The sequence below is a fragment of the Astatotilapia calliptera genome, chromosome 11 (genome assembly GCF_964374335.1).
Source record: "Astatotilapia calliptera chromosome 11, fAstCal68.1, whole genome shotgun sequence".
Lineage (NCBI taxonomy): Eukaryota > Metazoa > Chordata > Actinopteri > Cichliformes > Cichlidae > Astatotilapia > Astatotilapia calliptera.
In genome coordinates, this window is record NC_137432.1 from 38,327,131 (window position 1) to 38,350,721 (window position 23,591).

The 23,591-nt window shown below is 45.4% G+C and overlaps 1 protein-coding gene and 1 long non-coding RNA gene across 3 annotated transcripts in view; one reads left to right on the plus strand and one right to left on the minus strand.

The window, feature by feature from the left end:
• Nucleotides 1–17,211, plus strand: part of LOC113031844 (collagen alpha-6(VI) chain-like) — a 53,713-nt gene extending 36,502 nt beyond the window's left edge. The window contains exons 24-40 of one of the 2 annotated variants that reach the window (XM_026184299.2): nt 1,939–2,001; nt 2,283–2,345; nt 4,530–4,592; nt 4,675–4,725; nt 5,231–5,266; nt 5,383–5,445; nt 5,526–5,588; nt 6,165–6,200; nt 6,716–6,752; nt 6,908–6,919; nt 7,186–7,679; nt 10,267–10,363; nt 11,280–11,921; nt 11,995–12,079; nt 13,848–13,993; nt 14,917–14,964; nt 16,408–17,211. In XM_026184299.2, coding sequence (XP_026040084.2) covers nt 1,939–2,001; nt 2,283–2,345; nt 4,530–4,592; nt 4,675–4,725; nt 5,231–5,266; nt 5,383–5,445; nt 5,526–5,588; nt 6,165–6,200; nt 6,716–6,752; nt 6,908–6,919; nt 7,186–7,679; nt 10,267–10,363; nt 11,280–11,921; nt 11,995–12,079; nt 13,848–13,993; nt 14,917–14,964; nt 16,408–16,583 — 2,175 coding nt within the window. In that variant the 3' untranslated portion in view covers nt 16,584–17,211. The remainder of the gene's footprint in view (nt 1–1,938; nt 2,002–2,282; nt 2,346–4,529; nt 4,593–4,674; nt 4,726–5,230; nt 5,267–5,382; nt 5,446–5,525; nt 5,589–6,164; nt 6,201–6,715; nt 6,753–6,907; nt 6,920–7,185; nt 7,680–10,266; nt 10,364–11,279; nt 11,922–11,994; nt 12,080–13,847; nt 13,994–14,916; nt 14,965–16,407) is intronic. The other variant, XM_080308613.1, reaches the window with a different exon arrangement.
• A 4,220-nt stretch (nt 17,212–21,431) lies between these two features.
• On the minus strand, nt 21,432–22,206 carry LOC145432012 (uncharacterized). The gene is made up of 3 exons (XR_013912354.1): nt 21,956–22,206; nt 21,752–21,869; nt 21,432–21,620 (listed from the first exon to the last, which is right to left on the minus strand). It is a non-coding gene; the product is annotated as an uncharacterized LOC145432012 (long non-coding RNA).
• Nucleotides 22,207–23,591: the final 1,385 nt, after the last annotated feature.

Here is a 23,591-nt window from a genome sequence, read left to right on the forward strand (position 1 = left end):
AAGCTGTTTCAAATATTGAAGTCTCAACTGTTCAAGAGCCGTGATTCAGAGCCAGGCTAACAGAGTTTACAGCTGAGGCAGTAAGCTGTAAATGTTCTCCCGCAGGCTGCATCTGGTTGAATTTAGCATTAAATTCCTGAAGGATCATTGACAGTAACTGTACACATTATTCCTTAGAAGTTTTGTTTTAGTTGAATAGGCAGAAATCCCCACAGGACTCGAGAGGTGCCAGTTTAGTCTGTGTTTTTGCATCACTCCGGTTACACTTTGGCTTTCGCTCAGCTGGATTTGGCAGATTTGTGCTGGATTTGGCCCATGGACAGACTTCCAGAGAAATTCAGTGGAACTATTCATGAATTTCTTTTTTCTCTGTCAAACCACAAAGCCAGATAGGATGCAGTTGCAGCTCTGCTTGGTATTAGTTAGCAACTTAAGAAAAGCTGTTTCTCATTTAGGGGAGTGTATTTGTGAACACATGTTGTATAACAGTCTCATGGGCAGTGTTCACGTCGACAGAAAGTGATATTCTCCGTCTGCACATTCAGGCTGCCGTACGTTCATGTGATGAGCTAAAGCATTAGGAGGTATCACACAGACACAAATAAGCTCACTGTTGATCTGAAATGTGGCCAACGTCAGATCGTACTTCCCCAAAACATGACTGCACTGATCCACACCATGACTGTTTTCTCAAAGCAACATATGAAATCCTGCGCTCTTTAAGACGAGAGCGGCTGTGACGATGTGTGAATGACGCCGTCCTGCTGTCACGCTAACACAGTGTTTCTGTTTCTTATGTTCTCTTTGCTATTGTTTAGTTTCCTCGTTCTTCCAAGTGTAATCATTTGTACTTCCTGTTGGTTTAGTTTGTTCCCTCCCTGGTTAGTCTGTCACGTCTCTCGTATAAGTTCTGTCTCTGAGTTTCATTCATCTGTTTTCCTTCCTCCCACCTCATTATGTTTCATCTCTCCCCCATTCCCCGTGTGTTTCCACCGTTTGCCTTTGCCCATTGTTGCATCGTCCCATATTGCTGCGAGTGTCCCCCCTTTTCCTTGCTCTTAGTTGCTTGTTCCTCACTTTCTCAGTTGTCTAGTTTCACGTCTGAGTTACGTTTTTTTGTATTTGGTGTTTTGCCTGCCTTAGTTAATTTTTTTGAGTTTTGAGTCCTGCGTTGGCTCCTCCCTCTTCCTGGCACACAGTGCTTAAATGACACCAACCAAATTCTTAAGGCAGGTGTTCCACGCCATTTGGTCAGGGACACACAAAATTATTCCAGGTGAATTACTTAGCCTCAGGCCCTGGTGACTGAAAAACATCTGGTCTTTCCATAAGCTGTGTCCCAAAACCTAGGCCGCATCCTTCGGAGGCCGCATCCTTCGGAGGCCGCATCCTTCGGAGGCCGCATCCTTCGGAGGCCGCATCCTTCGGGTTGTCACACAGCTGAATAACCATCAAACAGAAACTGATTAAATCGACGTGTGAGATGATAGAGAATTGACTCCAGTATCCTGTTATATATACATAGACTCCCGGTATCTGTACTAGGATGTACTTCATGCATGATGTCATGAAGTTTGGCCGTAGAAAGGATTCTGGCAGGCGCATGCAGACAACCACACGCTGTCTGATCAGATTGCACTGATTTGCTGTGTTTGTCATAGCTCTGTAATTATTGTTTGATGGAATGTTTTCCAGGATTGACATCCTAGCGCCCTTGTTTTTTCTTGTTCTTTTAATTTCCTAATTTTATTATTATTTTTCAACACTTCTTTGTTTTAGAAGCAATACAAATAAAGTGTAGTGACATATATATTATTATCAGCGTACACTACAGATGACTACTAGTGTACAGCTATGCAGACTATCCATCAGTCATCATTGATTGGAAGAGCAGAGGTGTAAATAATCACCAGTTATCAAACTGTGATGACCCTGCAGGGCCCTGCTGGGGACAATGGGGAACCTGGACCCAAAGGAACACCTGGTTTTCCAGGAAATCAGGTGCGTTCATCAACTAGGCTGTATGCATGCACTGACCAACGAGTTCAATTATGATGTACTGATTGTGTTTTTCTAATGAAGCATGTGTCTGATTAAAGGGAGTTTTGCATGAGGAAAAATACCAACATTGCTTTTTTAATTATTATTATTGCTTTAAAGGTCATTTAAACATTTAGACATTTAAAGACTTTAGAAGTATTTCCAGTGGCTGCAACATAAAGAGTGTTCAGTGTTTGCATGATGTGAATAGAGTGAACAGTGGCAGCTCTGCTCCTCCACAGGGTGAACATGGATCTGTTGGAGAACCAGGGCTACCTGGACGTCCTGGCCCTAATGGGCAGAAGGTGGGTGACATCGCTTCCTTTCTTTGCATTCAGGAAAGCTTTTAACCAGAATACCCATGTAGCCAGCGGGTAGAAGTCAAAACCCAACCCCTATCCAACTACAAGCTTTAATGGCCCCAATGAGATTTTGTGTCACAGTCTGGTTGAAGCAAACTGTGTGAATGTGAGTAGATAATAGTGGAAACAGACTTAATATTAGCTGAAAGCGAGCTGTTTATTGTAGGCTGGTAAACAGTAGTGATGGGCAGATGAAGCTTCATGAAGCACTGAAGCTTTTCATCCAATTGGTTCACCCCAGCGCGAAGCTTCTTGAAGCTTCATTTGCTCTAGCAGGACACCTACTGGACGTAAAAATAATAGCTGGCATGAATTTGAAGAGTGTGGCCTTTTGCACACAGCCTGTAAATGTCAACAACAAAAGGAGTGTGTAAAACATGTATATTGTAGTGATGGCAGTATACTGTGTATATTTATACTGGCAGTATGGGAAATGATTATTTGGAAATGCTTGAAATGAAAACGATCATTTACTGTGAGGTGAGGTGTGGTTGGGGTGTGGACAGTGGTTGTGCTTTTGTAACGTTGAGGTATGGACAGCTACACACTGAGGCTTTGAGCCTCAGTCCTGCCTGTTCACATTTTATTCTGTAAAAACTAAATTTTCACTGCTTTTACGTCCTTTTTAGTGGGGAGAACATAGCTGGGATTTAATGATTTAACAAGTCTTTTGAATCCTTTGTCCTCCACAATGCTAAATGGCTGGGAGTCCTCAATCACCATGCTGACCAGGTCTTCATCTATTTGAGATTGTTCTCCTGAGGAAAGACAATAAAGACAAAGCACAGATATAAATATCACACACGTAACTTATAACAGTTGTATAATATTGTTATATCATTTAGTAACATTACTGCATGCTATATTATCATTGCATTTGATGGCTCACCTGGTCTTGCTCCACAATCGGTGTTCCTCTTATTCTCATGCAAAGCTCTGTAGTGCCTAAGCATGGATGTTGTTGTTATATCCCAGCTCCCTGGCACATAGCAAACACTTCACCTTGTACAAAAGTAACGACAGCTTAACATAAGTTTTATTGCACCATCAGTATCATGAAAATACATCTTCTGTAGAAATGTACATACTTTGTTGGGAGGAATAAGATCAAAATGTTCCCACACAGGGGAGGACATCCTCCTCTTCTTAGCTGGCTCCATTCTCTCCTGACTTTCTCTCCTCACTCTCATAAACCTCCAAACTGTCTCCAAACTCTCTCTAACCGCAACTCTCCATCAAACACCCACATTTTGAATGAAGTCTGAGGGGTTTATATCGCTGTCATAGCTCGCGGCAAAGTTCGAACCACTTCATGAACCAGTCACGTGGTACAGCCGGGCAGCGAGGCTTCGGACGTCATCATTTTCAGCTCCTCCCATAAATGAAGCAAGCCTCGATACGCGCATCGCGGAAACGCCCCCTCCATTACTCGACACAAGCTTCGAAGCCTCGATACAGAACGTCCCATCACTAGTAAGCAGCACAAAAACAAAAGGCAAAGGAGAAACTAACAATAACCTAAACTGGGTGAGCTAAATATAAAAACACTAGAACAAGGACCTAGAAACCTGAAGACCTGACATGAATCCATAAACCTAGAGGCATGGAAACAAAGCAGACGATTGGACGAGGAATGAGTGGAAACACACACTAAATACACACAGGAGGTGATGAAGCGGAAACACAATGACGGCACAGGGGAAGTGAAACTAAACACAATGAACATGGGACACCAGACCTCTTCAAAATAAAACAGGAAGCATAATGACACGCAGACATGAAACACGTGAAGGCTGAGGGAGACTTAAACACACGGGGTGAAGACACCAGGGGACTGTAATAAACAACAGCAACCTCAGTATAACAGAAATGAACTTAGATAACCTGATGAACTTAAACATAAACCATAAACATCCAAATGTATAAAAACTCAAAACGCTGGGTCAAATGGCCCAGGATCGTGGCCATAAACCACAGCAGCAGTTTAAACGTTTAAAATGTGAATAAAACTGGATTCAGCCTGTAAATAATGTACTCTTTATTTATAAATGGAAAGATATTTTGGCAGGGTTTTGTTGGATGGGGGTGTAAATTCTGATGGAGAAATGTCCATGGTTGTTATTTAAGGGCCAACCAGGAGAACCAGGTGTGAAGGGTGCTCTGGGACCACCAGGACCCAGAGGAATGCCGGTAGGATCCCGAACATGAGCTGAGCTTGTGTATATCTGTAATTCAATGCAGTTATCTCATGCAAGACTTTCTCTGTGTTCAGGGTCTGGATGGTCGTGACGGGTTTGGACCTGAAGGACCGAAAGGTTCAAAGGTAGAGCTGAACCTTAATTTGACATCAACCAACAAAAACTGAATGAATTCTGTTTTCATCAACAATGAAAAGCAGTAAGAAGAACGCCACATGGTTTTAGTTTCAGCTATTCGTTTGATGGAGGAGAAGATGTTCTGGTTCTCTCAGGATACACCGTGGTTTGTGTCACTGGTGACCCGCACCCAAGCTCTGTGCTGGCACAATCCAAAATGTTCCCTCCCAAGTTTTCATAAGAACCTGAAGAACCTCAGTTTTACCAGGATTCAGAAAAAGGAACGTTCGTCCATTTTTCACTGGCAGTGGTGAAGTGATTGAGGTCTGGGAGGCTGTTGAGATTTGGGGGCTTAGTGGAAAAATACAGCTTAGTATCATCTGCATAGGCATGGGGATGTCTTTGGTGCTGTTCAGCTGGACAATGATGTGGGTAAAACAGATTTACACATGTGGCCGAACATTTTAGAAAGTCTTAATCGTGAAATCGTTGCTTCTTCCTTTCTCTGTACAGGGAGATGCTGGTTTTCCTGGTTACCCTGGTTTACCGGTGAGTCCTTCCATTTTCCACACACTAAAACTTTGATGCCACCATGTGGTTCAGCCAAAGTAAGCTAGAAGTATGTTGGACTCTGTGGTGATTGAGACACGGCATTTTGTCTTCAGGGCGACGACGGTGCGAAGGGACCGAAAGGGTATCCAGGATCCAAGGGGAACCGGGGTCGTGGGGTAAGAAAGGTTTCTTTGATGTCGCGTCACTGAGACGTTGGCTTTTTGCTTCTTCTGTGATTTATGTGTGACCCATACAGGGGAACTCAGGCATGCCAGGAAAGCCAGGTGAGCCTGGAGGTGACGGATATCCAGGACACAAAGTACGTTTAAACTGCATCTTCACCTGCCTACCTTCACTCTCATTAGCACGTCTAATAATTCTTTGAATGATGTTATCTTCTAAGCAAATCTTTCAATAAGAAAAAGCTCATTTAGTTTTTAAATTAAATTAGACAGAGGACATATTAAAAGATGGAGCTGCCAGGCAGGATGAAAAGAGAAAGACCTCATAGAGGTTTCATGGATGTATTTGGCGAGATCATGCAGAGGGTTGCTGTGACAGAGCAGGATGGTATCTGAGCTGGAGGCAGATGGCTGTGAGCACGTCCTGGTTACTGATGGACGATTTCAGTTCAAAAAGCTGGTAATGACACAGCATCACAAATTGCTGGGATCACTGTCCATAGGAACAGACATCACACAAGATCCATCCATGACTGGCAGACTCCAGCAGTAACGCTGCATCCTGTTCCGTTGTCAGGGAGGGACCACATCAACGTAAAACCGGCACCATGTAAAGGAAGCGGGTCATCACCCTGTGGAAGCCACAGATAAAAGTCACATTTGATTATCCTCCCAAATAAACTTACAATAATCTCTGTTTTTCCTCCATCCAGGGCCCGAAAGGTCCTCCTGGGAGCAGAGGCCTGTCTGTAAGTCCACCTTTAAATCGCTTCACCTGCTTAAAATAACAGAGCGTTCTCACTCCCGAGGCGTAACATGTCGACGTTTTGTCACGTCCCGCGGCGTTCCTGAGGAACGCGAAAGGAGACCTTCGGCGTTCTTATGGTACGCGGCGGGTTATTGCTGGAATCCAGTGCAATGACGCTCCCGCGGTAGTAGACGTTCCAGCCCTGTATTCCAGCCCTAAACCTAACCTTATCCCTAGCCCTGACCATAACCTTATTCCTGACCTTAACCAGGACTTTAATGATGTTAAATAGCGTGTTTCTAAGCGATTTGAAGAAAGAGAGCGAACATGTGTAGGTTCAGTCCAGACGGTTCTCATATTTCCTCTTTTTCCGAGGTCGTCATTTAGGAACGTGGTGGGTAGCCGAAAACGTAATATGGTGACGATTTGTCACCTAGCGTAAAATGTTACGCTTTGGGAGTGAGAACGGGTTGAAAATAAATATGTTGTTACAAAGAACATTTTCTGTCGTCTCAGGAATGCGAACTGATCAACAAAATCAGGGACAACTGTGGTAAGTGTCATCGCTTTAAACACGTTTGCAAAACAATGATCAGCTGTTTGTTTATGAGTTTTTATGTAGAGGATGGAAACTAAAACGAACGTTTGTGGAAGCAAACTGCAGAGTACGAGCGCTGTGATAAGTGAATGTGTTTCTGCTTCACACAGCTTGTTCACACGGTACGTACGTCTCCTCTTAGTGAGAACAAACATGGTGAGTACAGCACAAAGACTTTGTCCACAGATGCCGACTGACTGAGATCATCGGGACATATTTGCACCTTTTTATCTGAAACTGTCTCCAACTGCTTGGTGGATTTTACTGAGTAGCAGAAGTCCTTTGTAACTTGTAACTAGTCGTCTTTGAGTATCTGTTAATCGGCCTGAGCGTGTTTCCAACACCGCGGTCGTTTCACTTCAGCTCTTCCTGACGTTACCTCCTCCAGGTGAGTCACAGTGTCCGGCCTACCCCACCGAGCTGGTGTTCGGCTTGGACATGTCTGACGACGTGACTCCGACGGCCCTCGAGAGGCAGCGCTCCGCCCTCCTCCACCTGCTGGAGGACTTGAGCATCGCTGAGAGCAACTGTCCACAAGGCGCTCGCGTGGCTGTGGTTGGATACAGCGCCTACACCAAGTACCTGATCCGCTTCCAGGACTACCATCGCAAGACTGCGCTGATAGAAGCTGTGAAGAACATCGCCCTAGAGAAGACGTCCAACAAACGCCAGCTGGGCGCCGCCATGCGCTTTGTGGGTCAGAACATCTTCAAACGAGTGCGAGCTGGGTTCATGGTGAGGAAGGTGGCCGTGTTTTTCACCAATGGAGCGTCTCAGGACAACACTGACATTCTTGCTGCCATTATGGAGTACCGGGCTCTGAACATCGTCCCAGCAATCATCTCCCTGAGGAACGTTCCCGCGATTAATCAGGCGATGGAGGTGAGTTTGATTTAGCCTCCATCAGGTCCATGGTGAACATGCTAAAATTAGACGATACATTACAAATGAATTCTCAAACATGTTTCATAGTTTTTCTGTTGTTGGAAAAAACGATGTTGATGAATTAACCTGAACACTTTAAACTGCACCATCATGCACAAAATCATCTTTCATTTAGTCTGACTTAAAACCTGACTGAGACCATCTGGGGATGGGAACCAAAAACAGCTTTTGTAGGAAACCTGTTGCTGATGCTGCCCAGACAGACTTTACCTTCCACAGGTAACAAACAGCAGTCGGGCTGCAGCCTCCCTGTCTACCTGCTCACGTTTCTAAAGTAGAATCAGTCTTTGCTTCGTGTTCTGCTAAGAGAAAGATCTCAGAGATGTGAGTCCTCGTTAGGGATTTGCTTTGGTGCAGCCTGAGGTTCATGTTACTAAACTGTGGTTGTGAGACAGCTTTTTTTAATGTAACAGGTAGTGAAGCAAATTACTTTTTCCCAGGAGCAATCAAGTAGCAAACTGCGTTACCTTTAAGAAAAGTGTTCTGGTGTCTTGCTAATCATTTTATCTTGACTCTGGATTCTGTAGAAAGAATAGAGCCTGGAATGTGAAGTGCGTGACTCCCTGGGGTAGCTCAAACACACAGCTTTGATCAGAAAACTCATAAGCTGGACATTATTTTATACAACCGACAAGGATTCAGGGTCACCCCAACTATCAGTTTCTTCTTTAGTCTGAAGTACTGAAGTAATAATCTGTAACCAAATATTATGTCTTGTTTGTTATAACAAATGAGAACTGCTTATTAACAGTTTTTTAAATGAATTCAAACTGTGTCTTTGGTTGGTTAATAAGCTGAAGTGCTGCCACTCCTCCTCCTCGGCCTGTGCGATGAGGAGTCTGGCTGTGACTCAGTGGGTCAGGATAACTCAGTATGTTGATACCAGCATGGACTAGCGTAGATCCATCCATCCATCCGCTTATCCTTTTCAGGGTCGCGGGGGGCGCTGGAGCCTATCCCAGCTTTCATAGGGCGAGAGGCGGGGTACACCCTGGACAGGTCGCCAGTCTGTCGCAGGGCCGACACACAGGGACAGACAACCATTCACACTCACATTCACACCTAGTGGCAATTTGGATTGTCAAATCAGCCTATCCCCACAAGCTGCATGTCTTTGGACGGTGGGAGGAAGCCGGAGTACCCGGAGAGAACCCACGCAAACACGGGGAGAACATGCAAACTCCACACAGAAAGACCCCGGCCTGATGGTGGAATTGAACTCAGGATCTTCTTGCTGTGCGGCAACAGTGCTCACCACCGTGCCACCGTGCTGCCTCTTTTTTTTTTCTTTTTTTTTTTTAGCGTAGATGAAAAGGTTAATAAATGAAATGGGAGCTGCTGTTACGATTGAGGTGGAGGACTCACACGCAGGACACACCGGGTGTATATACAAAAAGGTGAGGGGTCAGGGCTCCAGGGAAATCCAGGGGCAAAGTGCTCATTCCTCTTCAGGCAATCCACACACGCGACCAGCCTCTCTCTCCGACACTCACCACACAGGAAGCAGTCCAGGGAGTCTGTACACAGGGAAACGTACTGAAGGTTTCTGTTTGAGGCTACACTTCCTCCTCGTAGTCACCAAACTGGCCTGATTTCCCACTTTGGACACAGTCAACCAGGCCAACAGTACCTTTGCAAAGCACCACAGGGCCTGGCTGGCTCTGTGGGGAGCCAGGCCTCCAGAGCTACAACCAGGCGACCAGGTGCTAAAGGAGGCAAAGGAATAATTGGACAACCGACAAAGTGAGCAGAAGAGAGCCAGCTTCTCAGACAGTTACTGCTGATGTTGCTGCTCTTTAGACAACTGAACAAGCACCACTGATGTGGTGCACCAGGAGCAGGAAGTGATGCAATAATGCAGCGAGCGTGCCACCCTATCTGTCCACAAAACCTACCATGCCTCTCAGTGTGAACATACAGGAGTGTGGAGTCGATATCGTAATATCTGGTTTGGATGAAGATGGGACTTCATAAATCAGTAAGCACTGTTACAGCAACGGCGCCCTGAGATTATCGGAGTGTTTGCCTTGGATTAAAAAACATTTGGCTCTTGATGCTACAGTCAGGGTGTCCCCGTTTCCTTTTTAGACCTTACAGTGTGATGACTTCTGGAGGGTTCCACGGTTTCATCATCTCCCTTTTAAACTCTTTGCTCTCACTTGAGCCAATACATCTGGGACCTTCTCAGCACATGATGTGAGGGCCTTTTTCCCAGCCTGTTTGGCCTGCAAGCACAAAGTCGTTCCAGCTCATTGTGCACTTAGTCTCCCTGTGCGGCTCCAGTTACGTTTACAGTGTGTAGCCAGAAGTTAGTGTACAACAGGAAGAAACAGCTGTGGTGCCTGAAGCCTTCTCTCATGGCTGTCAGTTATAAAGCACATACAAGACAGATGGACCGAAGAGGGAAAGTTTAATAAAACATCATTTTCTTTAAGCTGCTTGTCGTCTTCCTTCAGTCGTTGAGGAATCTGTTTGTCATGAACGAGCGAAGCGGTCGGTAACGGTAGCTGCTGTCTCCTCTCAGGCTGACGACACAGGAAACTCCATCTTCACGGTGCTGAGGAGGCCACAGGAGCCGGCTGCTGACCTGAGGAGGGTCAAGAGCTGTGCCGTCTGTTACGGTAACGACTGATGCTCATACCTCATCTGCACTGCACACTTTTTTAGTTCGAGTTAGATGAGCTGTGTGGGATCAAAGTGAATATGAGGAAGCTTGACTTTACAGTCCTCTTAAAAATGTAAATCGCCACATCTCACTGCTCTCAGGACGTGCGGCTACTTTTATTGATGCCATTATCGGCTCTGCAGCAGGTGACTGTGATAGTAGGTAGGGGTGGGACTTTATTTATACCGATATGTGACAGAAGGAAGGGGGCCGACACTCCGAGGCAGCAAGTGTAGCTTCAGGCCGAGTGCACAGACAGAAACACAGGGATGAGACCGCAGAGCTGAGTGCAGAGTTTTTAAAGCTGGCCTGGTTTTATTTTCAGCCATTTTTCCACGATGGAGAACAAAACGATTCAACTTGTCCAGGCCTTAAACGTGATGCGTGTTCTCCCCTGCGAGTCTCACAGCCCTGAATGTGCACTTGAAGCCATTTTTGATTCTAACTTGTTGGATCTGCTGCTCACCGCCAACAAGTTGCTGCAGTTTTACGACTTTCCCTGCTGATTAAAACCTCCCTGAGTCATTAAGCAATAACAAATGAAAGGTTTTTATACGACTGCAGTTAAAAACAAAACTTCCAGAACTTTTTCTGTGATTTCACACATTTCTTTCTTTGTTCATCGTGTAGAAAAACAGTTAAATATTTAACTTCTGTACACTGACAGAGACTTTGGTTGATACATAACTTTATGCCTTTAGGTGTCTAATCCTTCCCTGGATGAAAAACACTTACACAATATCAGACTTTTTTGTTTCAGTTTTGGTAATACATGAGAAAAATCACTTTTTACAATGAAGTTAACGTTAAATACACGAGCAGCGTATGTGGATGAATAAAGGTGTTTTCAGTGGCTGCTGCTGTCTCTGCAGACCCCTGCAGGCGTGCAGAGGAGTGCGCCTTCATCCAGGAACCAGTGCTGCCTCAGCAGGCGGATGTGGACCTGGTCATGGTGCTGGACAGCTCCAGGGAGATCCAGGCCGATGAATACGCCGGTGCCCGGCAGCTGCTGAGCTCTGTGGTGGAGCAGCTGGCCGTGAGTCCACAGCCCCGCCGAGCCGGCCGCCAGGCCCGAGTAGCTCTGGTCCAACAGAGCACCAAGGTGGAGTTCGGCCTGCAGACCTACCAGAACGCTGGAGACATGAAGACGTACATGATGCAGAACATGCAGCAGCAGGGCGGCTCTTTGGCGCTGGGACAGATGCTGGACTACACCCTGAGGGAGGTGCTGCTGAAGGCCGGCCAGCCGCGCAGCAAGAGGGCCGTCCTGACTGTGGTGGGCACCAAGACGGCCTACAGAGACCAGGCCAAGCTGCGCTACATCTCCCAGAAGGCCAAGTGTGAGGGGGTGGCGCTGTTTGTGGTGACGGTGGGTGATCGTTACAACCGGATGGAGGTGGAGGAGCTGGCCAGCGTGCCGATACAGCAGCACCTGATCAGACTCGACAGGCTGAAGGCCGATGAGCAGGGCTACGCCCAGCGCTTCATCAGGGTCTTCCTCTCCGCCCTCAACAGTAAGAGCACGCTCAGATCTCCCTGTCGTCTGTAACCAGACACACACTGACGGGCTGTTCGGGTTTATTTCAGAGGGACTCAACACTTATCCTCCACTCCCATTTAAACTGACCTGCAGCCAGCTGTCAGAGCCAGGCGACACTCTGGACACGAACAGGTAACACTTTCCACAGACTCACACAGACTCACACTGAGCCACAGCTTCCACAGACTCACACTAAGCCACAGCTTCCACTGACTCACACAGACTCACACAGACTCACACTAAGCCACAGGTTCCACAGACTCACACAGACTCACACTAAGCCACAGGTTCCACAGACTCACACAGACTCACACTGAGCCACAGCTTCCACAGACTCACACAGACTCACACTGACTCACACTGAGCCACAGGTTCCACAGACTCACACAGACTCACACTGACTCACACTGAGCCACAGCTTCCACAGACTCACACAGACTCACACTGACTCACACAGACTCACACAGACTCACACTGACTCACACTGAGCCACAGCTTCCACAGACTCACACAGACTCACACTGACTCACACAGACTCACACAGACTCACACAGACTCACACTAAGCCACAGGTTCCACTGACTCACACAGACTCACACTGACTCACACAGACTCACACAGACTCACACAGACTCACACTAAGCCACAGGTTCCACTGACTCACACAGACTCACACAGACTCACACAGACTCACACAGCTTTGTCATCAACAACACATCTGTGTAGCTCACACAAACACACCTTAAAGCAGATAACCCATAAGCTGGAGACAATGTCATCTCTTACTGTTTGGCACTAATTAACTGGAATAAGTTTCTCTTTATTGCTTCATGAACTTCTTCACAAATAAATTGAAGACAATAAGAACAACCCCAGGTTTCTCTTCAGCTCTGTAGCCAGGCTGACAAACAGTCAGAGCTCTGTTGAGCCAACCATCCCTTTAACATTCATGAACTTCTTCACAAATAACATTTTTATCATTAGAGAAAAAATGACCAGTAATCATCCCACAGATGTAATATTATCTACAGCTACTCTTAGTACCATTGATGTTAAGTTAGACTCTTTTTCTCTAATTGATCTTTCTGAGTTAACTTCAATAATTACTTCCTCCAAACCATCAACGTGTCTTTTAGACCCCATTCCTACAAAACTGCTCAAAGAAGTCCTGCCATTAATTAATTCTTCGATCTTAAATATGATCAACCTATCTCTAATGATCGGCTATGTACCACAGGCCTTCAAGCTGGCTGTAGTTAAACCTTTACTCAAAAAGCATCTCTAGACCCAGCAGTCTTAGCTAATTACAGGCCAATCTCCAACCTTCCTTTATATCAAACATCCTTGAAAGAGTAGTTGTCAAACAGCTAACAGATCATCTGCAGAGGTTTATTTGAAGAGTTTCAGTCAGGTTTCAGAGCTCATCACAGCACAGAAACAGCTTTAGTGAAGGTTACAAATGATCTTCTTATGGCCTCTGACAGTGGACTCATCTCTGTGCTTGTCCTGCTAGACCTCAGTGCAGCGTTCGATACTGTCGACCATAATATCCTATTAGAGCGATTAGAACATGCTGTAGGTATTACAGGTACTGTGCTGCAGTGGTTTGTATCATATCTATCTAATAGACTCCAGTTTGTTTTTTATGGCCCCGCCCCTCCCTGAGCCTGGTTCTGCTGGAGGTTTCTTCCTGTTAAAAGGGAGTTTTTCCTTCCCACCGTTGCCAAGTTCTTGTTCATATGAGGTCGTCTGATTGTTGGGTTTCTCTGTAGTATTTCTATGCCTTGAAATATAAAGCACATAAATGTTAGTAAACAGCAGTTTCGGAGCAGCAATAATTAAACGTGTTATTCAGAAAGCTATTGTGATGGCTCAGCGAGTGCCGCTGCTCTGTGTCCAGTCAGGGCTCAGCAGACTGGGAGCTGGAGATTTCCGATCAGCCGAGAAACTGGTTCCAGGAGCAGACGGGAATCTTGGCAAGAAACCTGAGCGTCATCAACACTCTGAGCAAAAGAAAGAGGTCGTTTTCAGGAGCTGACCTCACAGGTAGAGCACTCACACACACACATAAACACACACACACACACTCACTAATTAGTGCTCAGTAACATTCAAAAACATTTTGGAAAGAAAAGCATCTGCACTTTCAGTTTCTTGAAGACGTTTCACCCGAGAAGCTTCTTCAGTTCTCAGAGCGACTGGTGGAGCGTCCCAGATTTTTAAGCCCTGTGGGAGTGTCCCTACGAGGGTCGTGGACCTCCTATTGATCCTCTGCCTGGGTGTGAAAATGGGTGGGGGTCACAATCAACCAAGATGTTGGGTGAACCCACACGTGTAAAGAAAGCTCTTAAAACATGCGGTTATCCTAATTGGGCTTTCATCAAATCAGCAAAGAGGCTGATTCCCTGAGGTCAGAAGGCCCAGGATGTGATTGGGCGTTAAGGTGTCGGGAATGAAATCACATGATAGGGTGGAGTTAGGTTTCACCCAAACCCTTGGCTGATTGTGACCTGCACCTGTTTTCATACCTCGGCTCGTGTGATTAGGTACAGGATCATTAGGGGGTCCGTCGTCCCCTCTTGGGCCGGGGCTTAAACCAGTTGCTGTAAGAACTGAAGAAGCATAAACGTCTTCAAGCAACTTAAAGAAGTCCAGACGCTTTTCTTTCCAAGCTCCTCAGACTACGATGAGCTGGATGACTGAGAACCTTTACAGACATGTTTCTAATTAGTTAAAAACAAACAGATTTTAACCACGAAGGGTTCACATTCAGTCGTCAGTGAGTCCACATCATTAACAAGCACACACTCGGATCACTGGCCTGTTTATGGCCGTCTGTGTTGCTGTTTATTTCTCCCCTGTGGGTGTAACTCAGCCTGTGGTGTTGTAAAGTGCTCTAATGAAACCTGCTTCACTGAAGCTCTGCAGCTTTAGCTCGCACTCCCTGCTGACTGTTTGGTCTCTGACAGATGTGGACGTGGAGCCGACGAAGCAGCTGGACAGCTTTGTGTCCACAGGTGAGCATCCACCTGCTCTCAGTCACACTGTCCTTTCTCTTCCTCGCTACGATGACGGGAAGAACGCTGAGTTTGAGGAACGCAGATGATCTCAGTGACATCGCACCTACAGTCTGCAATCATCAAATAGGGAGACATTGACCAAAACATGAGCCACAAACATTCAGCCTACTTCAGTTTAACCAGCCGAGAACTGAGGGAAAGTCTTTTAGTGGGGTAGCTCAAACCGGTCAAAAGATACAGACTAAAATAAATTCCCCTTCAGAGGACATAAACGAGTGTGCTGGGTGTCAGGAGGTTACAGTGTTATTAGTAAGAAGCACAGCTGCACTTTGCAGCTCGATACATAAACTGTGCCCAGTGTCCTGCTAGCCTACCGTGTGAGGACAACGACTGATATTTCCCAGCCTTCAGAGCAGACGGCAGATATCCGAGCTCAGACTTCCTGTTCAGTTCACTCTTCATTGTTTATGCATTTAATAATAGTCTGCAAAAATCAAATCAAACACCCTGGCAAAGAAGGCCCAGAGCTGCTGCTCTACCCTCCTCAGTGGAGAGCGTGATCCTCCTGCCAGGTGTTTGTACTCAGGGGCCACGACTGAGAGCAGGAAGGCTGCACTGAGGGTCATTAGCACCCCCCAAAAAAATCACTGGCTGCCCTCTGACACACCTGGAGGCCATCGCCAGATCCTCCTGTCTCAAGTAAACCAGGGCCATCACAGGTGACCCCGCCCCCCACCTGTTTGACCCACTGCTCTCTGGTCTGCGCCTCAGGTCAGTCAGCTGCCACACCTCCAGACTCACTAACAGCTTCTTCCCCGACCCCTGCCCACCAATCTGAGGCATGGTCTGAGTGACCCTCATCACTCAGGACGCTCACACACTCACATTCCTCTAGAGCAGGGGTCGCAACCTGCGGCTCTTTAGTCCTTATACTGCGGCTCCACGTGGTTTGGAAAAAAATGACAAGTAACTGAAGTGTATTTTAATTGTCTTGGTTCTTTTTTAACTTGTAGTTCGCAATTGGAAGATTATCGTGATCTTGAAATACAAAAATAAAATGATATGTTAGTATTCTTCATCGCTCAAAATAACCGTACCCGCCGAAGCGCCGTGGATTTATCGAGGCTTTCAACCCCAGGCAGGCCAAGCATGGATCTTTGGATCCACAAACGTAAGTGAGCAGCTCCTCCATGAACTATGGTAACAACAAGCTGGGTCCAAACTGCTCTTTGGGTGTTAAAGGTTGCTGACCCCGATCTGTCTGCTATGTATTCCTGAAGCCCTTTACTATTGATATATTTTCTTCCTCCGTTGCAGAGCGCCCATAATTTTGCACATGTACAATGACAATAAAGGGCTCTTCTATTCTTCTGTTCTGTTTTATTGAGTTTGTTTTTCTGTGAGCTGATTTTGCCTCCTCGCTCCTGTCACCTCTTGCAGGCATCTGCTTCCTCGGCAAGGATGCTGGCGACTGTGTGAATTACACGGTCAGGTGGTTCTTCGACCACAAACGCAGCGTCTGCTCCCGTTTCTGGTACAGCGGCTGCGGAGGCAACGAAAACCGCTTTGCGACGCAGGCAGAATGCGAGAGAGTTTGTCTGTCAAAGCACAGATGAGGCGCCGGGCCACCGATCTGCACTGAGAGCTGACACAGCAGCAGAGCGACCTCAGAGCAGCTTCGTCCACAGTGGGTTTTGTTCTGGGCAGTTAAAGTGTAAAGACTTAAACACACACAAGGAGCCGCCTTGTCCTCCACCCATGTATGATTAGTTTAGTTCACTCCTCTGAAACTACTTTACTGAAATGGAATAATCTTTTTTATGTCACAGGGTGCTATTTTTAAAGGTATTTTCATTTTTAAATACTTGAAATGCTTCCAAGAAAAGACATCACGAGAATGTGTTGAAAAATGATTTTATGCCTAAAACCTTTATGAATTATGTTTAACAGATGCCAAAGGAAGCAGGACTGTGATGCAAATTTCTACCAGGCGTTGGTGCAGTGCCTTTGCAGCTGCAGCCGGGCAAACAAAATCTGTGAGAAAATTTAGAAACATCAAAAACTAAAGTTAAAACAACGCCAGCTCAAGAAACGCTGCCCCCTGCTGTTGAAAATATTAAAACCTGCCTTTAAAATCCAAATATTTCCAAAGCTCGCAGGCGCCTTGAAGCAGCTCCTCTGAAACAGCTGCATGTATTTTGTACTGTTTGTTTCTGAATAAAAGTTTGTGTTTAGATAAAAGTCCGACATGTGTCCGTGTCTGTGTGCCTCTTCAGGATTTCAGTGAAAACAACCCAAACCTGACATTAAAACAGATAAACGCAGCACAACAAAGTTTAAAACATTATCCACCTGATATGTTAAAGCTCATATGGAATATTCAGTGATCCTGTCACGCGAGGTTCAACCTCTGCGTTCAGGTCAAAGACGGTACTGCTGTGCTGTGTTCCTGCCTCAAGGTGGCGCTGCAATGCCTAAGAAGCAGTCAGCAGGCCCAGGCTCCCTCACTCAGTAAAAATGAGTTATTGGTAAGCGCTCAGCAGCGACGCTGCCCACTCTGCAGCACAGGGACGCCACACGTCTCTGCATCGAGTGATCGTTGCAGCGTGCGGCAGTGGAAGCTGCGCTGCTCTGAGCTCCATCGCTTCCTGTTAAAAACAGTCTTTTCATACAACAGTTTTTGAACTTAACGGGTTTTCCTTTGGATAATTTACTGTACAACGAGTTACATAACAGTGACAGGATGATAGAGTCGTTTACTGGGATGCACCATCGTGAAGGCTGGAGTTATCCTCCAGACTGGTATCTGATGTTTTTGTGGTCACACGCTCAAAGACTTTATCACAGGTCATTTTTTATTGTGAAGAAAGATGGAAACACAAACATCCCCATCAGCCTGAAGTCTCATGGTTTATTTATTTGATCATTTTAAGACTTCGAGCTCAGTAAACTGGTGTCTATTAGACAAGTTGTGGTTTTAATCGTCTTTGCTGTCTTTAAACATTACATTTCACTTCCAAATGTGAGCACAGAAGTAATAACAGTAACTCACCTGAAAGGAGTTTCCCCCCTCTGTTGGTAAAAAGCAGGTTTAATACCATGATACATAACACAGGACGATGCTGCTCTGCCTCGTGGGATTCTTCAGCAATCCTGAAACACTGACTACACTACTCGGGCCCACAGAGCAAAAGTAATGATTTTATTCCACCTTATTTTATTTCTATAATACAAAGAAAGATTAGTGTGATTATTCATTTGTGTTAAGTCTTTTTGTTTTATTGGATTCCAGCCTTTGTAAAAGAAAATCATGCGTCTTTGGGTTTGAAGGCTGTCACATGACCTTCAGCGCCGGCGGTGTCACCGCTCCAGGACGGTCCACCAGCAGCGCTACGAGCCAAAGGGAGCATCATCAGGAAGCAGGCATGTCCCTCACTTTGCACAGACTGTAAAGATGAAATGTGATGTTATTCATTAGTCTGTGAATTCCAGTTTTGCCCCATTAAAAATGCACAGAAAGATATTTAACCAGCGTGAAAAACTCCAGGCAGACGTTGTCTTACAACAGACACATAACTGTGCAGGCAGCACAGAGCGGACCCAAACGCAGACTCATGCACTGAAACATGAACTCAAAATACAGCTTTACTGCTCAGAATGGAAAAGGGAATACAAAACGATACTGGGAACACTGGGAAACGCACACAACCATGAGGGAGACGCTGACATGAGAGACGGATAACGAGGAACAAACACGGAAACACGAGACCTTCACAATAAAACAGGAAACAGAGGAACATGAGACAGAGGGCAAAGACACGAGGGGAAATCTAATAAACTGAATAAACCTTGGACCTAAAACACAAATAGTAACACAACATGACAAAGGACACAAGGAACTCCAAACACTGGGTGATATGACCGAGACCATGACCCACAGGCCTGTCACAGGTTTCCTAACGTGTTCTCAGCCTGTATGTATGTAGTGAGCTACAAAGGGGTTAGCAATAGACATAAAAATATTGATTTGAAAGTACTCACAGTCATAGATCAAGAGATTAGATTCATAATTATTAAATGATCTATACTTGACAACAAGCTGTGTATCGTAAGTGAATATGGCCCAAATGTTGACGACGCCTCATTCTTCCACTGCACTCTCTGAACACCTAAATTACTCACTCGACCTCATCTTCGGACTAAATAGAGAGAAAGGCTCAACACAGCAGGAAGTCAGCGCAGTCCACAAATATAATCAAACTGTAGATGAGCGATGCTGGCTTTGCGACTTTGGCGCTCCCTTCACCCCAACAGTAAGGAATATTCTTTCTTTGTCACGGTTAGCGCTGGCCAACCGTGGGGATGTGGGAGTGAAGACCCAGATGCAGGACTCTTAATGATGACGAGTGCGTTTATTTACAGCGATGTAAACAGTTCATTGGCTCTCGTGCCACGTCTTCTTCCCAACTGCCTCGTGCTCTCTGCTCCCGTGTCTCTACACACATTTTAAAGAGTTAACTGGAAATTTTTATTTGCAACTTTACACAAAACTCCTCAACAGCCTGTGTCCGAACAAATGAGCAAACATCGTCCAGCGTCTGTCTCCTGAGGGGCACCAGGCAGGGATGCCCACTCTCCCCTTCACTGTTTGCAGTGTTTGTCGAAACACTAGCAGCAGCAATTAGACAGAATACAGTGATTAAGGGCATAAAATGTAAACATAAAATCAGTCTATGTGCAGTCTCTCCAAAACTCACAACAGATGCTTCAGTGTGACCAGAAAATCCTTTTGATTCACAAGTCAAACATGTAAATCCACCTCTAATGAGGAAGATGACGGGAGGAGCCGGAGGAGGTGCCACCTTTCCTCCTCCACCCCCCCGCCATCGCCCCTCTCCTCCTCTAAAAGCAGCCCTGAGCTGCAGCTCTGGATCAGCTGTTTGGTTGCAGAGGTGCTGATGCTGCTGCAGCAGAGCTGTAAGTGGGTTCACGTCTTTTTCTCTTTGATCTTGCGGTCAAAGAAAATATGCAGATTTTTCTGAGTCAATTTGGGAAGTTTGGAATTTCCTGTTGTGTCAGAGAGGAAATGATTGCATGCGCAGTTTACCGTCTGTCTCCTCCTGAAATATCACCTGATGATGTCTGATCACAGGTCAGTTTTGTGTGATTCCAGCTGTGATGTTGTGAAAGCAGCTGCTTGTCTGCTGAGACTTTTAGTGGAGCTCAACCTACAGACTGAGCTGCAGCAGCTCACGGTGTGTCAGAGCAGACGGGCATTAACGCTTCAGCCCAAAAAGACGAGCGTGGTTCTTACCTTGGCACGCCTGTGCAGCCGCCTCTTCAGATTGGGATTCATTGAGAATGTGCTGCCTGATGAACGTTGCATGGACTGACACTGCCTTATGCCCCTCATGCTGTTTCAACTGTTATCTCAGATCTTTGTGCTTTAATCAAAGATCTTTTTTATTTTTGTTAATTTTGAAAATAAAAATATTTCAGTAATGAAATAAATTATATAATAATAATTATTATAAAATTATATAATATTTCAGGGTTAAAGTTGAAATACTGTTTACTCTTTAATCCTGAAATAGTACTGTGAGATCTCAGATTTTGTCTTTCTTTCTTCAAATTAACAATACAGTGCACTAAGGGTTTTGTTCTCTTTGTGTCATTTGTTGTTCTGGCCTCTAGTTTAAGTCACTGTCTTCTGTTTCATGGGTTATATTCCTTCTGTCTATCCTTCAGTGTCACGTTTGAGTGTTTGTGATTTGTGTCTTATTTCCTGTTTTATTTTGATAGTCCCAGTCCTATGTCAGTGTATTCAGTTTTACCTGCCCCTGTCTCGTTAGTCCTAATCTCTCCCAGCTGTGTCTCCCTCCTGTTTCCCATTCCCTGATTACTCCCTGTGTATATAAGCCCTCTGTTTGCCTTTGCTCTCTTTTGTGTCGTACTTTCTCCATGCCGTGTGTTTGTCGTGTTCCAGTGTTTCTACTTTTTGTTTTTGAGTTATTTTTATGAGGGTTTTTCAGCATTAAGGCAGCGTTTTGAGTTCCAGTCCTGTCTGTGTGAGTCCTGTACAGTTAGTGATGGGCAGATGAAGCTTCATGAAGCACTGAAGCTTTTCATCCAATTGGTTCACCCCAACGCGAAGCTTCTTGAAGCTTCATTTGCTCTAGCAGGACACCTACTGGACGTAAAAATAATAGCTGGCATGAATTTGAAGAGTGTGGCATTTTGCACACAGCCTGTAAATGTCAACAACAAAAGGAGTGTGTAAAACATCTATATTGTAGTGATGGCAGTATACTGTGTATATTTATAGTGGCAGTATGGGAAATGATTATTTGGAAATGCTTGAAATGGAAATGATCATTTACTGTGAGGTGAGGTGTGGGTGGGGTGTGGACAGTAGTTGTGCTTTTGTAACGTTGAGGTATGGACAGCTACAGACTGAGGCTTCCTGCCTGTTCACATTTTATTCTGTAAAAACTAAATTTTCACTGCTTTTATGACCTTTTTAGTGGGGAGAACATAGCTAGGATTTAATGATTTAACAAATCTTTTGAATCCTTTGTCCTCCACAATGCTAAATGGCTGTGAGTCCTCAATCACCATGGTAACCAGGTCTTCATCTATTTGAGATTGTTCTCCTGAGGAAAGACAATAAAGATAAAGCACAAATATAAATATCACACACGTAACTTATAACAGCTGTATAATATTGTTATATCATTTAGTAACATTACTGCATGCTATATTATCATTGCATTTGATGGCTCACCTGGTCTTGCTCCACAATCGGTGTTCCTCTTATTCTCATGCAAAGCTCTGTAGTGCCTAAGCATGGATGAGGTGTTGTTGTTATATCCCAGCTCCCTGGCACATAGCAAACACTTCACCTTGTACAAAAGTCAAGACAGCTCAACATAAATTGTATTGCACCATCAGTATCATGAAAATACATCTTCTGTAGAAATTTACATACCTTGTTGGGAGGAATAAGATCAAAATGTTCCCACACAGGGGAGGACATCCTCCTCTTCTTAGCTGGCTCCATTCTCTCCTGACTTTCTCTCCTCACTCTCATAAACCTCCAAACGGTCTCCAAACTCTCTCTAACCGCAACTCTCCATCAAACACCCACATTTTGAATGAAGTCTGAGGGTTTATATCGCTGTCATAGCTCGCGGCAAAGTTCGAACCACTTCATGAACCAGTCACGTGGTACAGCCGGGCAGCGAGGCTTCGGACGTCATCATTTTCAGCTCCTCCCATAAATGAAGCAAGCCTCGATACGCACTTCGCGGAAACGCCCCCTCCATTACTCGACACACGCTCCGAAGCCTCGATACAGAACGTCCCATCACTATGTACAGTATCTCAGCTGTTCCTAGGACTGCACTCTTCTTCACAGAGATCTCCGATGTTGTTCCTGGGATCTGCTGGAGCCACTTGCCTAGTTTGGGGGTCACCGTACCAAGTGCTTTGATTACCACTGTGACCACTGTTACCTTCACCCTCCACATCCTCTCCAGCTCTTGATATTATTAGAGCTTCCCTTTAAGTCTAGCTTTGTCCAGCCACTGGTAGGATTTCTGGATATTAGCCATCTCCTCTACCTGCCGGTGGTACATACCGTGCAGGGGCCTGTACTTCCATGATGGTTCCTCGTCTCCCTCCTCTTTCTTGGGTTTCTGCTGCCTGAGGTATTAAGTTGGAACAATTCAATTTTATTTATATAGCGCCAAATCACAACAAAAGTCACCTCAAGGCGCTTCATAGATACAGAGAAAAACCCAACAATCATATGACCCCCTATGAGCAGCACTTTGGCGACAGTGGGAAGGAAAAACTCCCTTTTAACAGGAAGAAACCTCCAGCAGAACCAGGCTCAGGGAGGGGCGGGGCCATCTGCTGTGATTGGTTGGGGTGAGAGAAGGAAGACAGGATAAAGACATGCTGTGGAAGAGAGACAGAGATTATTAACAGATATGATTCAATGCAGAGAGGTCTGTTAACACATAGTGAGTGAAGAAGAAACACCCAGTGCATCATGGGAATCCCCGGCAGCCTACGTCTATTGCAGCATCACTAAGGGAGGATTCAGGGTCACCTGGTCCAGCCCTAACTATATGCTTTAGCAAAAAGGAAAGTTTGAAGCCTAATCTTGAAAGTAGAGATAGTGTCTGTCTCCTGAATCCAAACTGGAAGCTGGTTCCACAGAAGAGGGGCCTGAAAACTGAAGGCTCTGCCTCCCATTCTACTTTTAAATACTCTAGGAACAACAAGTAGGCCTGCAGAGCGAGAGCGAAGTGCTCTAATAGGGTGATATGGTACTACAAGGTCATTAAGATAAGATGGGGCCTGATTATTTAGATTTAACAGGAAGCCAAAACAGGAGAAATCTGCTCTCTCTTTCTAGTCCCTGTCAGGACTCTTGCTGCAGCATTTTGGATCAGCTGAAGGCTTTTCAGGGAGTTTTTAGGACATCCTGATAATAATGAATTACAGTCGTCCAGCCTGGAAGTAATAAATGCATGAACTAGTTTTTCAGCGTCACTCTGAAACAGGATATTTCTAACTTTAGAGATGTTGCACAAATGGAAGAAAGCAGTCTTACA